The sequence below is a fragment of the Gordionus sp. m RMFG-2023 genome, chromosome 3 (genome assembly GCF_954871325.1).
Source record: "Gordionus sp. m RMFG-2023 chromosome 3, tfGorSpeb1-WG-v2, whole genome shotgun sequence".
NCBI lineage: Eukaryota > Metazoa > Nematomorpha > Gordioida > Chordodea > Parachordodidae > Gordionus > Gordionus sp. m RMFG-2023.
In genome coordinates, this window is record NC_088777.1 from 7447083 (window position 1) to 7461411 (window position 14329).

Genomic DNA, 14329 nt, shown 5'->3' on the forward strand with positions numbered 1-14329 from the left:
GTAGAGTATCTTATCTACTAGATATCTGTAAAAGTAATAGACTTATTTTTATAAAAAAAATAGATTCGGTTGGGGCTTAGCTTGGCACAATATTTTTTAAAAATTTTTGTAAGAAACACCAATTTTTTTTATTTCTTAGTAAAAACTCGTGTTAAGTGTAAAAACGCAAAACTATAATGAAAAGAAATTAATTTCATTTAAATAAATTCGTGCCGGGGTGGACAAATAACTTAAATTTTTATTTCGGGTAAGGTATTTTTTCAGATAAATAAAAAATAATTCGCTAGGGATCGATGTGGATCACTAGTGTCCGTATGAATATCATACAATTCTGCCTTTATTTTATTAAACTAAATTTACCTTAAATTTTTTTTTTATTATATACCTAAAATTTCTTGACCAACATGTCTTAAATATATAAAGTAGGCTAGGTACTATGGACATGCTGGAATAGAATGCCGGAAAAATAAAATCGTTAAATCTTAAAAATATGCGTGAAACAAAGAATTTAATGTGAATGATTCAAGCATATAAAAACCCTAAATTTCAAAATACCTTAAATTAGCATATTAAGTTAAGCCTAAGTCTATAACACATTTGTAGGCTATAAATGCACCCAGTATCTGAAATAAATTAGTTTAGGCTTCAGCGACGTTGCTAGCCTTTTAAACTTGAGGAGGCTCACATTTTGAAATTTTTCAGAATATGGTGGAAAAAAAAGAATAAGTGATTCTAACTAAAATGAGCAATAATAGAAAATTCTATCTTAAAATTACAAAAAAAAATCAATAATTTCCAAGGGGCTTTCTAAAGTTTTTGGCGTAAGACATTAAGCCTCTCTGTCATGCTACTAATTGGCATCATGTAGACTAACCTACACATCCGACCTTTGCCTATATTTAGTTTAGCTAATAAAATCAGGTAGTTTAATAATCGAATTAAACAAGGGCAACGATATTATATTTATAAAAATAATTTACCAAAAAAAAAGAATAAAATATAGTTATTATTTAGCTCTTTGACTATTACCTCAAATTTCAAGTAAACCTTGACACGAAATTTAATTTGAAAATATATTTTTAATCTTCATTTATTTTCTTTTTCTCTATTTGATTTTTATAAATTTCTTGATTCGACAAGATGAACATAATATATTTAATTTTCTTTAAATTTAAAAAAAATAATATCTGATAGGGAAGTATCTACAAATTGGTTTACAAGGAGTTGTTCTTGTTTATAATGCTTTACTACATGATAAACATTTTCTATCGATTCGCGATGACCGAAAGCCAAAGAAGGTAAATTTTGCGTGAAATGAACAAATGAATAAATGCGGAGAAGATCTCACTAGTTGACTAGTTGATTGATGGCGCTCTGATCCGACCTATCAAAAACTGGTCGGTTGCATGTAGAAATATTTTAAAAGCCAAATAAAATCGATATTTGGTTCCGTGTTATGAAGTGGTTTGAAAAATGAAGCCGAGTTTAATGAATGAATGAACAAATGAATGAATAAATGAGTGAATGGATGAATAAATGAACGAGTTGGGAATAAAAAAAAATATATGTGAATGGTTTTTGATCAATTATTTATTAATGAATAAGATAATTCACATTTGTCCCTAGTGGTAACAAAATAATCAACCAAACAGGGTTTGTTTATTAAACATAAACCTCGAAAGCTTCCAAGTTATTTTTCCTAACCCTATTTTTTTTAACCTTAAATATCTATATTCTGATAGCATATACATTATACATTTAATAGACACTGATAACCATCTGTTATTAATCCCTGACTTTCCTGCAGATGCATAGCCGAGGGGAGGGGGATTTGCCATAAATATTTTTCAAAAATATATTTTATTCGCAGGGTTTTAAAGCTTCTGAAGGCTATTTAACAGAATTTAAATCTTGGTGTGAAAAATTGCCTTGCATATTTTTTAGATATTTTTTAGAGTTTTTCCCAAATATATTAAAACCTGAATCTTATTGCCAACAACAGTAATAAGCTCAAGCAGAAATGAGATTAGTTTTTTTTTCTCAATACAGAAAATTAAAGCCTATCTTAGAAGTTCCGTCTGAATGAATTGATTTTACCTAATATATATTCACAGAGAAGCTTTGAATTAATCACTCGTAAAAAAGATTATATTCCCATTTAAGAAACCAACTTTTTGAATCATATATAACATTTAATTCTATGATATTTTATTATAATTTATTAACCCATACCATATACATAAAAAAAATATTTTGAACAATATTTTGCAAATAAATTATATTAGTTTAAATTCTTTATGATTTAGAATAAAAAGGAAAAAAAATATTTAAATTATTACAAAATGCAATAACCTTGACAAATTTAACATATATAATTAAACATGCATGAGAAATCACAAATTAAGTGACATAATATCACAATTGAAACAAAGTCAAGAGAAGAATGAGTTAATAAGGCAATGAAAATTAAATTTAATGACCTGGATTGCAAGTCTTTGTCGAAAAGAAAATCCTTCTTTCGGATCCTCTGTTTTGACAAAATTTGTCTGCCCAATTTTTTCATTAGGTCTTGAAGGACTAAAAGTAGAAAGAGTGGTTATGATAGCTGGTATGAAAAGATATTAAAGATGTCCACGTATTTATCATATTTCAATTTTTCTGTATCTACGAGATCTTGGTTTAAAGATGATCAACAGTATCTGCAATCATGACGCATCCTAATCTTTCTGCTTAGTTGAATTGGGAATAGGAGTGTCAGCTTTTTTTAAAAAAATTATAACCCCCCCCCCCTCTTAGAAAGTAGGGTAATGATGTATGGCGATGATGAACATTTTTGATTTTTTATCAATTTTATTAAAATATTAGATAAGTAATTTTTAGGTCTGTGGCGCAGTTGCTATAGTTGAATGTCACTTTATTTCGACATAATCCAACAAGGGCCTGGTTTTTTTTTGAAACCAACTAGGTGTTTGCGGGTTAGGATAGGATATATTGAATATAGGAAGTGACCACGTGTGTGCATCTTATTCGAATTTAATAAAATGGGGTGGTTGTTTAGAACATTTGATTTAGCCAATTGCCGTATAACGACCAACGCTATGCATAATTATCCTATAAAATTATCGGTTCCACGGGGTAAATATATCTCTCAAGCTATAAACTCCCTTATATCAAGAATATTCATGGACCTAGTGTTGTTAAACGGCATGTTTTGAGCCGATTTTTTAAAACGGCTAACTCAATATTTTATCTGGAATAATATTACGCAAGCATGAGATTTTGTTTGTAGGAAGAACAAAGGTTTGGACAACTATTAGCGAAATCTCGAGACTTCAGCCATATTTTTCTGGCTAAAATATTGAGTTAGCCGTTTTTAAAAATCGGCTCAAAACGAGCCGTTTAGCAACACTACATGGACCCATGAAACCTAATTTTCTGTTATTTAATTAATTTATATTTGTAAAACTTTTTTATTTTTTTTAATGCTTTTTTTTTACATTCCCCGTATAATTGATGGATGGATGAAGCATCTTCGAACAAATAGTGCTTTATTGCGATACGTTTGTCAATCTGATTCCTTTACCTTTCGTTTTGGGATTTTTCGTATCTTTGATAATGGGAAGATGGTGGGAGCAATTCCAATCCATTCCTTTGCCGGATGAGTTAAGTTTTTTTTTAAATATTCCTTCGAATATATATATTCTATATATTTATCACACTTAATTTATTTTTTATTTTCTTAAGAAATACTCATGTATTAGGTATTAGATCGTAATGATGAATTTATATGAGAATTTATTTTGCTGCATGAATTTTAAATTTCAATCATAATAAAGCAATTTATTAAATCTTTTTTTTACTTCTTCTTTCCTGTCTTTATTATCTTAATATTATAATTACACCATGAATTTCCCATCTTAACTTGACAATTGACCCGACCATATATATTTATATTGTTTTTTTAAAAAAAGAATAATCCTTAAAATAATCTGAATTCGTTTGCAAAATAGGGTTATTATCTTTAGTAACACCACCCGACTTCTAAAAGCATAGAATACTTGATAGCCTTAACATTATATTTATATCATTTGTTTAAGATTATTTTGATATACCAATAAATATCAATACAAAAACGTTTTTTTAAAATCTGTCTATCACTTCGAACCTATAAAAGTGCCAAGATTATTTAATATTTAACTTTAGATTTAAAAATTTTAAATAATTTATTTTTATTTGAAAGATCGATGATAATGGTGAACTCTTTGATACAGGGTAAAGATGAGAAAACTAGACTAATCAGAAGAACCCTTATGAGGTACCTTAACTTGACGTCCGTCCTAATTTTCCGCTCTATTAGCGCACCTGTTAAGAGGCGATTTCCTGATATGGAAAGTGTTGTTGAGGCCGGTAAATAAAAGCCTTTCAATCATTTTAAACTTGGAGAGTATTATATACTCTTTTTTTGATCCTAAATATATTTTATTTAAATATTTCTATATAATTTATTTTTAAAATAATTATAAGCTAATAAAATATAAGTTTCGTCTATTTTTTAGCTAGGCTTCTAAGAAATGTAGTGAGTTTTTTCCCCCATTTTTTTTTATCGAAGAAAGAGATGTGACATATACTCCAATTTATACTGTCTACCAAACTGTATAAATTAATATACAATTATGATCTAAACATTGATAGATAAAATTTACTAAATAAATGCTTTTAATCGTAAGGTTAGCCAAAATCTTGCTACTAAGAATTTTTTTCTTTATACTGGCTACTATACTGGTTAAATCACAAAACCTTGCCATATTTTAGAATTAGAGCTTGTTCAGTCAACTTTAACAGAGATTATATAAAGACCACCAAAAAATCAATAATATATAAGAATTGGGCATAATGGGGTAGTTTGGGACCGAATCCCCTACCCCAATTCTTTACCCCCCCCATAGGAAAATATTGCCTATGCCATTGTTCATATAATAGTGTAAATTGCAACACTGGTAGGCATAGAATTGTTGTTACATTCAAGAATGATGCCAATAGCATACATTAATCTAATAATTATTTGAAGCCTAGTGACAGCATTCCTAAAATTCTAAAATTAATCTGTCATCAGAGGACATGTTGGATTGGTTATAATACATGGGAGTCAATCAAACATTTAGGACATTAATTATGTCTTCTCATTCTCATCATATAAAAATTCCTTACCATCAGCCGAATCAAGGAAGATAAAAATATATTGAAATAACTATACCCTCACCCCAATTCTTCTATCTAGCAACTGACATTTTTCTCAAGTCTATATATTTATAAAACTATTGAAGACATATGTCGTATTGAGATATGGAATCCATGGGGACTCGAAAATCTCTCATCATTTACCCAGGACGGATTTGGAAAAATTGTTTTAAATCCGATTTAGCCGATGTATTCCAGCTTATGTAGGATATCATACCCTATTAATTTCAGACAATTTTTTGTCATTAATATTTATTTTATTTTTTTTGAAATTTATATTTAAAAATCCATATAAATATTATATATTAAGAGTAGTTCAAATATTTCACTGCAAAATTGTTTAAAATTAATGTCAGATTTTTAAAATTTTTCTCTGGGTAAATGATTTTAAATCTTAAGAGATTCTGAATTCCCATAGATTGCATATTCCAATACCACATATATATATTATTTTCCCATTCTTCTCTTGATTAAACCTTGCATAATTTTAAAAGTATTATCTATCTATTAAGTCTAAATCTATATTTTAAAAGAAAAAAAAGGTTTGTCCTGAATCAAAAACAAAAACTAGTAATAAAATACCATTTTAGTTCTTATCCCAATTTGCATTATATATTATATTTGCTTAATCTTCAGGATTTATGACTTATAAAGAACTAAAGATATTTGAAAATATAACCACTCCCCATTCAAAATGGTGGCTTCCATGCGTATGGTTTTCTAATTTAGTCGTTTGCGCTTACAACGAAAAAAGATTAACCAATGATTATTGTCTCCGAGTCCTACTCATGGTAAATTTACAAATTTTATGTAATGTGTGTGTGTGTGAGAGAGAGAGAGAGAAGGGGTAGGAAGTATGCAGGAAGGGAAAGAGGTTTAAAAGATTATTATATTTTTTTTCCCCAAATTAATTTGAAAATAATTTTTTAAAAATTTATTTTGCTAGCAGTTAGCAGATTTTCGTAGGAAATGTGCTGCCCTATATGCCTACGATTGGATTAGTGTTCCTTTAGTCTACACTCAGGTTTTTATAAAATCATACTATTTATTATAGTATACGGTTATCCATTATTTATATATGTATAAAAATATTATAAGAAAATATATATCTTTTGACAAAATCATTTATCTATTTAATCTATTACAATAAATTGTAACTTAAAACCAAATTAACAAAATACAATTTCTATTTATATTCATACATTACAGTTACCTAGCCACAATGTTTTAATAGAGGGATAAACTAATAAAATAAGGAAATTTGGATAGTATTTTTGATCTTAAATATTATAATTTTTATTCTTATTTAACTTTTTCATAATTTCATCCTATTTTTTCCCTTTCTTTATTCCCAGTTCAATAATTTCTCTTATAGGATTATATTTTCCTTTATTTTGCTATAAATTTAAATTTGCTTTACAGGTAGTGAGCCTGGCTAATTACATGTATTTCATAGCTAATCTAATGGGACGTCAAATTTTGGATCCAACTAAACGTTATACCAATCGGTTCGACATATATTTCCCTGTTTTTACCTTTCTTCAGTTTCTCTTTTACATGGGATGGTTGAAGGTAAAAAAAAGGAAAAATTTAATTCTAGAACAGTTTTATATTTTTTTCCCATTCCCTCTTTTATACGAATTTTCTTAGTTTTAAACTAAATTACTTTCCTCTAAATACACTCAGAAATAAAGAGCTGATAACCCAAAATAAATTTTTAAAAAATATAGCGATTAAACCATAATAGAGCAGCGTACTAAGATAATGGCGGACAAGAATCACCTGATCTTGATCTCTAAAAACTAAGATTTTGTTGATGTATTGTCGCTAAATTTATAATATGAAAAATGATTGGCGACAAATATTGAATAAATTTGTTATTAACGCACAATTAACTGATTCAAATCTAAAATAAAAATGAGATATAATTATGGATAAGAATATAAAAGATAAACTTATATACGTCAGAATTTAACGTTTAAAAATAAATTCTTCAAATCCTAAAACATATAATTTGAATTTCAAAATATCCCAGTGGTTTAAATTTTTTATAATAAAATTATAGATGAAAATTTTTAGATCATTTTTTTATTCGATAATTTTGCAAAATAAAAAATTATATATTTTTTTAAAGTATAAAAAAGTTTATTTCTACTACATTTCCCTGACTTGAATTTTGTTACCTTTATCAATAAAATTTTGAAGTTATTAGTAAAATGTTCCTTCTTTCTTTTTTTTTCTTTCTTTCTTTAGTTTGTATAATTAGATTTAAAAAACATGTTTTAGAGAACAAATTCCCAATTAATTTGATAATTTTCTTATTGATATAAATAACATTTTGAATGTTTTATGGACAAGGTAGCGGAACAATTGATGAATCCATTTGGAGAAGACGAAGATGACTTCGAAATTAATTGGATTATAGATAGAAATTTTCAAGTAAAAATGCCAATCTCAATTTAAAACATAATGTATATTTGTATGTCGCAAAAAAGTTCCCAAAAAGTATAAATTAACTATTATAAGGATTATTATCATATTTTGAAATTCTTTGAACCCATTGAAAATTACCGCGAGATTAAAGAAAATGTCATTTTTATATTAAAAACGAATATAATTTTTTAAATTCACTAAAATACTGAGATAAATGAATTAAAAGATTTCCATGCTGGCAGTTGATGAATTGCACTGCACTTTTCCTGACTTGGAAAAGGATGTGTATTGGGATGACCCAGAACCTGAATTGCCCTATACCGAGGCTTCAAAATTTTACAAGAAAAATTCTTGGATGGGATCTACTGCTGATATTTAGTAAAACGATTGAATTTATATTTATTTTTTATAAAATATACGGAAGGCTTGGATTAAAAAAAAACTCATATAAATGATATGAAATTTAAAAAAAGGGGGAAATGGGTGAAAGTAAGGAAAAAGAGTAGAATAGAAAATATCCTCCACGCGGATACATCCAATTAAGCTCGGGACAGTCTGAACTAGACCGATATTTTTCTAGACTCTGTTGGATCGGGACCTATTTTAGAAATTTTAATTCAACCAGGACCGTCACACCTCAACAAAAAAAAAAGGTTAACCCTTAATTTTAGCCAAAAAATATTACGCAAACCTGGTGAATTTGCTCTTAGATGGTAGAAAGGTTTGGACATCTATTAGCGAAATCTCGAGGCGTAGGTAATATTATTTTGGCTATAATCTTAATTTTAAATTGGCGAAATGGGGCCGTTTAAACAATCCTAAAAATCTTATTTTTCTTCTCTTTTCAGATCTTTGAAAAAATTATTTGAATTGGTTCGGGTTGAACCCGAAAAAAAAAATATAATGTCTAATACAGAGGCTATAATGGAAAGTAAACAAATAAAATTTTTGTTTAACACAATTATAAATAGTTTAACGAGGGATGACGTAAACGAGATAGATAAAGATTTGTTAAGCCAAGAAAATTTGAGAAATTTGAACCCTTTCAATAACTTTCACGAGGCCATCCATCGTTTATCATCAAAATCATTTGCCAGGAGCAGGTCTATATAGAATATATTACTATATTATCGACTGAGTATTAGAGTGTTTTTATGTCTATTTTTTAAAAAAATATTTCAATATATTTAAAATAGGGACCCGAATCGTTAGATTGAATATCAGTCAGAAAAATACTTAATTAATTTTTATTTGTTATACAATATATTCCTAAAACTCCCTCCCCCTTCCCAAGATCTAGATTCGTCAATTAAAAGGGAGAGATTTAACCTCCAATTGGAAAGATTTTTTGATTGGCTTTCGATTAACGCTTATATTGGGCATATCTGCTTTCTTTAGGTCGAGAAACAACATTGGAAATAAATAAATAATAAAATTAAAAATAAATAAAGAGAAGCGCGTATAAAAATAAGATTCCACACTATTATGAGTAAAACGTAGCAAAACCATTCAATTCAAACCCTAATTTATTTTAGGCATCCCATTAGAATCCATGATGATCTCAGATAGTTCTTGATTCCTTTAATATGCCAAATATAATATATTTTTAACTATTTTTAAAAAAACGTTTAATTTTATTTTCCAAATAGGTTGTAATTTAAATGTGTATCTACTATACTTAAGCAAAATTGCGAGGCTGAACAATCTTTCTATAGGTGTTGATAAAGACGACAATGAGTTGCACTTTAAAAACACCTATTTAATTGGTGGAAAACTTTGTAACGTAAATTCGATCTCATTCATCTTTTAAATAAGTGAGCACCTCAAGTTAAATATCTTTGACTGAATTTAGGATAGAAATAAAACTTTTAAACTCGAAAAAATTATCATGATTGTTTTTTTATAATCAGCTTCTGATATAATGATTTCAATCATTTTCTAGACATTGAATCAGCCCATCTACGCTTAAAATAAAGGTGGGAAATAGTAGCTAAAAGGCTGAATTTACTAATCTGAGTTTTGCAGTTCTCATAAAATTTCTTTAGAAAAATATTATTGGCTCCCCGTAATAACGATTTCTTTTTACCCTATAATTTATCTAAGGCAATTAGAGGGGAGATAAAATTTTACAGAATTCTTTGTAAAAATTAGATTCTATATCCTTAAGATTAGTATTTTTTGAGAACTTCTTTGAAACAATAAGTTAAATTTAGACTTATACTTAATAATATCAATTAAGGCATTACATATAAAGTTCCGATTTGTAACCCAAATCAAAAATAACATAGATCCCAAAAATATATTTCATTATTTTAAGATTTCAGTCTATTTCCATAGTCCACACCACATTGTTAATTCATAAATTCTTGATATTCTTTTGTAACCACCTGTCACAATTAAACTTAATGTGTGACAAAAACACTTGTATATTTTTTTTATAATGTCTACCAAAGCTCAATTTCTCCCTTAGAACATTTGTTAGGGCCATTAGCCTAGGGTGAATAAAAATACCTGATACATGATTTAAGCTTATATTTCCTCTTTTGTTAAGATACAACAGAGCTACCCTAAATATTCCTAATTTCCATCTATTTGGATGTTAAAGAAAATTTGGGGGAAAAAAATATGAGGAGTCTTCTACACTTTTGTTGGCAAGCCTTACGTACTTGCACGCATAATAGTCCTACTATTATTTAAACATCTGTAGGCTGATCAAAATGAGATTGGACTAATCCCCCAGCCCACACCTGAATTGTTTATATATTCAATCACTAAGGGAGAAGGCTGATTTTAATTTAAAATTACTACATTTTTTATGGCTGAAGGAGTAAAGTCACTTGATAATTCGAAGTAACGTCACTTCGGTAATCATGTGGGGAGAAACCATGGCATAGATAGAATTTATAAGAAAAATAATGGAGATTCATTTGAATTGTTTCGTAGGTGCAAAGGTTTTAGATAACCTAGGAACTTTTTTTAAGCCGTTATAAAAATAATAAAAAAATATTCCATATGGAAAATCCTATACTTATTAAATATATAAACACACACTAGGGTTAGAAAAATTGTATCGGTTCGGGTGGTTTTCTCCTTTTAGCGATTTAATTTAACGGTGTGGTTAATGTTCTGAAAAGTTATAAAGGTTTATTATCGTATAAGGTCGGTTAGGCTTGATTAATATTATTTTGGCTACTTGTCGTTTTTAAAAATTGAACCTTGGACTTGTTAACAATCCTAAATATAGTGCTTGATTTATCGTGGGAAAAAAATGATTTTGCAGAGAAAATGGATGTAGAATACTATAATACTTGCTATATATTTAAACAAACATTTATACTCTTTACTTGTATAATTCTAATGATGATATTCTAGTTTAATCGACAGTTTTAAAATTTTTACATTTTAAAAATATTATAAAAGGAAATCTAACCATTCTATCAAAAGTGAGATTTTAGAGAGCCCCTATAAAATTCAAATGGATACAAATTTAAATCCTTTTTCAAGTCAATATCCTTCTTCCAGATCATCCATCTCTAATCATTTCTATCAAAATGGGCTAGGGCCTATCAAAGAACAAAGATTCGAGGTGACTAAAATCAAGGATAACGAAATCGCGCCGACTAAAAATGATAAAATGATGTTCAATTTTAGCAACCATATCCAAAATGATCAGAACATAGTAAAAAAACCTGTGATTTTAGATAATGATAGATTAAATGTCGAAACTAGCATTCGTAATAATACTAATACAATTCCCGAAAACGATTGCATAACGAATCCCGGTAAAAAATTGAACAGCGATTTAAAAAATATTTTCAACGAAAATTTAATCCTTCTCGCGGGCGGTAGGAAAAAGAAAATATCTGCCGCGGGGGATAATAATAGTACATTTATGGAATACGACAACGACCTGACTGTCAAGGGTAATATCTCCAACTTGGCCAAATTTCACGACAAAAAAATGCGAGAGAAGATGCTAAGGGCTTCCGCGGGTTACGTGGCAGAAAATTTTACTAATAGCGATACCCCTTACATCAAAAAAGCCGTATTGAAAGGGAGTGTTAGCTGCCCGCCTTTAGACGTTAAGAAGGTAATCCATCAACGATTAACAGCAAAATCTTCTAGCAAAAATATACTGAGAAAATTGTCTTCTCACCTTAGAAAATCGCCTTCTCCTAAATCTTTGCGAGAAACGAATAAATTTAGCATGCATAACTCTTTGATACGACATTCAAGGAGAAGTAGGAGAAAGAAAAGGAGTAAAAGTAAGAAATCGGATGACGATTATCATCCCTTTTTAGGTTCCAAAAACTATACCACGAATAAGCGGGTGCCAGCGATTCAAAGAGCTTCCTTAACTTCTGAAATAAAATCCTTGGTATTTCCCCCTACTATGACTCACAATAAAGATTCTCAACTGCAATCCAACAGCCCATACAATGATAATTTAGATAATCCGGACAGCGGCATTGTAAATAATAATCGCGCGAGAAAAGAAGGCATTTCGTTTTCAAATAATACTTATTCCTCATATAAATTCTTAACTACTAAGAACCTAAGCGAATCAATCAGCAATAGACATCTTCCTACCCAAGACCCGCCACCTTATGCTTTGAAAGCATCCGCCAACCAGAGAAGTGCTTTCCCTCGCCACGCGAGCCCCAAAAGAAGTATATATAAACGCCAAATGTCGCTTCCTTATAACGAAAGACTTTTGGAAGAGGACGAAAGTTACACCAATAACAACTCTAGTTCTATTGAAACAACCTGCGATGAAAATCAATTATTGCCTTACAATAATGCCGAAACTTTAATTAAAAGTGGTAATAGTGACAAGAAAATAAAAGGAATCGGTGGGATAAGAAATATTAAAGAATTATTTAACACTAGCAGCAACGCTGAATCTCAATTGAAACCCGAAAAGGAGATGCAAGTTGATGCATGCAATATGGCATATTTGGAAGAAATTAAGTTAGAGTCAAAAATTCCTGCGGCCTTTGGTACAAATGATAAAAAAAATGTTCAGACAGAGTCCGTTAATAAAGATAATAATGCCTATAAAATATTCGAAATAGCAAATATCTAGATAATTATGAATTTAAGATATATCTTCTATATTCTCTGGTATATATATATATATATATATATATATATAAATAGATTTTTTTAAAAAAATATATTAGGATAATTATTGCGCATATTTAATAAATCGATTTGTTATTAAAGTGCATTATATAATTACTTTAAACGTGAATATTTTTTTCCCATAACGATCTCTAACTCATTTATTTGGTATTTAAATATACCTATAAAATGTCATAAATGACATTGTATATATATAATTAAAATCTCTGATATATAGATTCATTCTATACGTAGTCAGGAATTTTTTGCCGGGGAAGGATATTTTTTTTCGGAGCATTAAAAATTTATTAGAACTAATGATCATATAAAATTTATTAGAACCAATCATATTTGAAAATATGATAATTTGGAACACAAATAAAATAAAATATTGGAAAATTAAGAATATTAATAGCGAATAAATATATTATAGTTATGTAAACCGGTATGTAAATCACATTAAAATATAAAATTAAGCATTTTATAATGATTTTTAAAAAAATATTAGTATTTTGAGCTACAATGGGAGTGATTCAATTTCAACTATATATTTTGGTCTTTGTTAATTGAATTAATATGATTGATTATAATAGACATTCAGTTTAGTTATATCTCTTTAAAACAGTTATATTTTAATCTTTATGACATCTTTTTATCTATTATATTCAGTCTTTACTAAATCTAATCTTTAAACATTTAAATTATGATATCGCCCCATATCATTTTTAAGGATTTTTATGCTCTTTGAAATTTTGCTTAGCATGTCTTTTTATTGAAATACATAATTTTAATTTAACGATAGTTCCAGTTTTGAAGTATTTTTTAGAAGTATGAAAATCAGTAGGAGCCCACTGAAGCAAAATTTTTTTTAATGTCTCCCTAATATCCCCCTGCACTAAAAATAAAAATTTTTTTTGACAGCCCCTAAACGATTTCTCTTATAATTCTATTAAGTATTATATATGGATTTAATTTTATTATTGAAAAATTAATAAGACTATCTAAATTTTTATTGAAAGAGTGCTATTTTAATTATTAGATTAGATTAATACATATATTTTTTATTTGCACTATGTCAGCTTTCTTAATCAAATTCTGTTATAAAAATGGAATATCATTCATAATGTCTAAATATCAATTTTGAATTAACAGTAATTGATTTTTATAGTTTAAGTTATTTTATATTAATTGAAATTTAATATTGTAATTATTAGCTGAGTTCAAAATCATTGATCTATTTTTAAATTTAATTACCATACCTCTTCCTAAAAATATTTCCAAGGTCCATAAAGTATAAGAAATTTCTTTGTAAAAAGTAAGTAGACATATAGTTGATAATCCTCTATTATATAGAATTGGTTATAAAATACTACGTAAAATGCCACTTTTACAGATTAGAATATAGAACAGTTAATATTTTATTAAACTTTACTAAATGCTTTTGATAATAAACATAAGTAACAATTTGCATTTTATTATTTAACGCCATCTATTTAAAAAATTTAACATCATATTATTCATCCCACAATGGATA

General features: G+C 28.1%; 1 protein-coding gene across 1 annotated transcript; it reads left to right on the plus strand.

Annotated features, from left to right (window-relative positions):
- Positions 1-1201: 1201 nt before the first annotated feature.
- On the plus strand, positions 1202-12757 carry LOC135926680 (uncharacterized). The gene is made up of 10 exons (XM_065462610.1): positions 1202-1298; positions 3528-3662; positions 4241-4407; positions 5875-6029; positions 6185-6262; positions 6661-6810; positions 7597-7677; positions 7898-8049; positions 8643-8774; positions 11092-12757. Exons 1-10 carry the CDS (start codon positions 1240-1242, stop codon positions 12755-12757), a joined length of 2775 nt encoding a protein of 924 aa, XP_065318682.1. The 5' UTR covers positions 1202-1239.
- Positions 12758-14329: the final 1572 nt, after the last annotated feature.

Excerpts from the sequence above, each read along its gene's own strand:
- LOC135926680 (XM_065462610.1), top strand. The coding sequence starts at position 1,240 with ATGCTTTACTACATGATAAACATTTTCTATCGATTCGCGATGACCGAA. Across the intron at positions 3,663-4,240 it reads TCCATTCCTTTGCCGGATGA|ATCGATGATAATGGTGAACT; the intron begins GTTAAGTTTTTT and ends TTTATTTGAAAG. Across the intron at positions 8,050-8,642 it reads GGATCTACTGCTGATATTTA|TTTAACGAGGGATGACGTAA; the intron begins GTAAAACGATTG and ends AATTATAAATAG.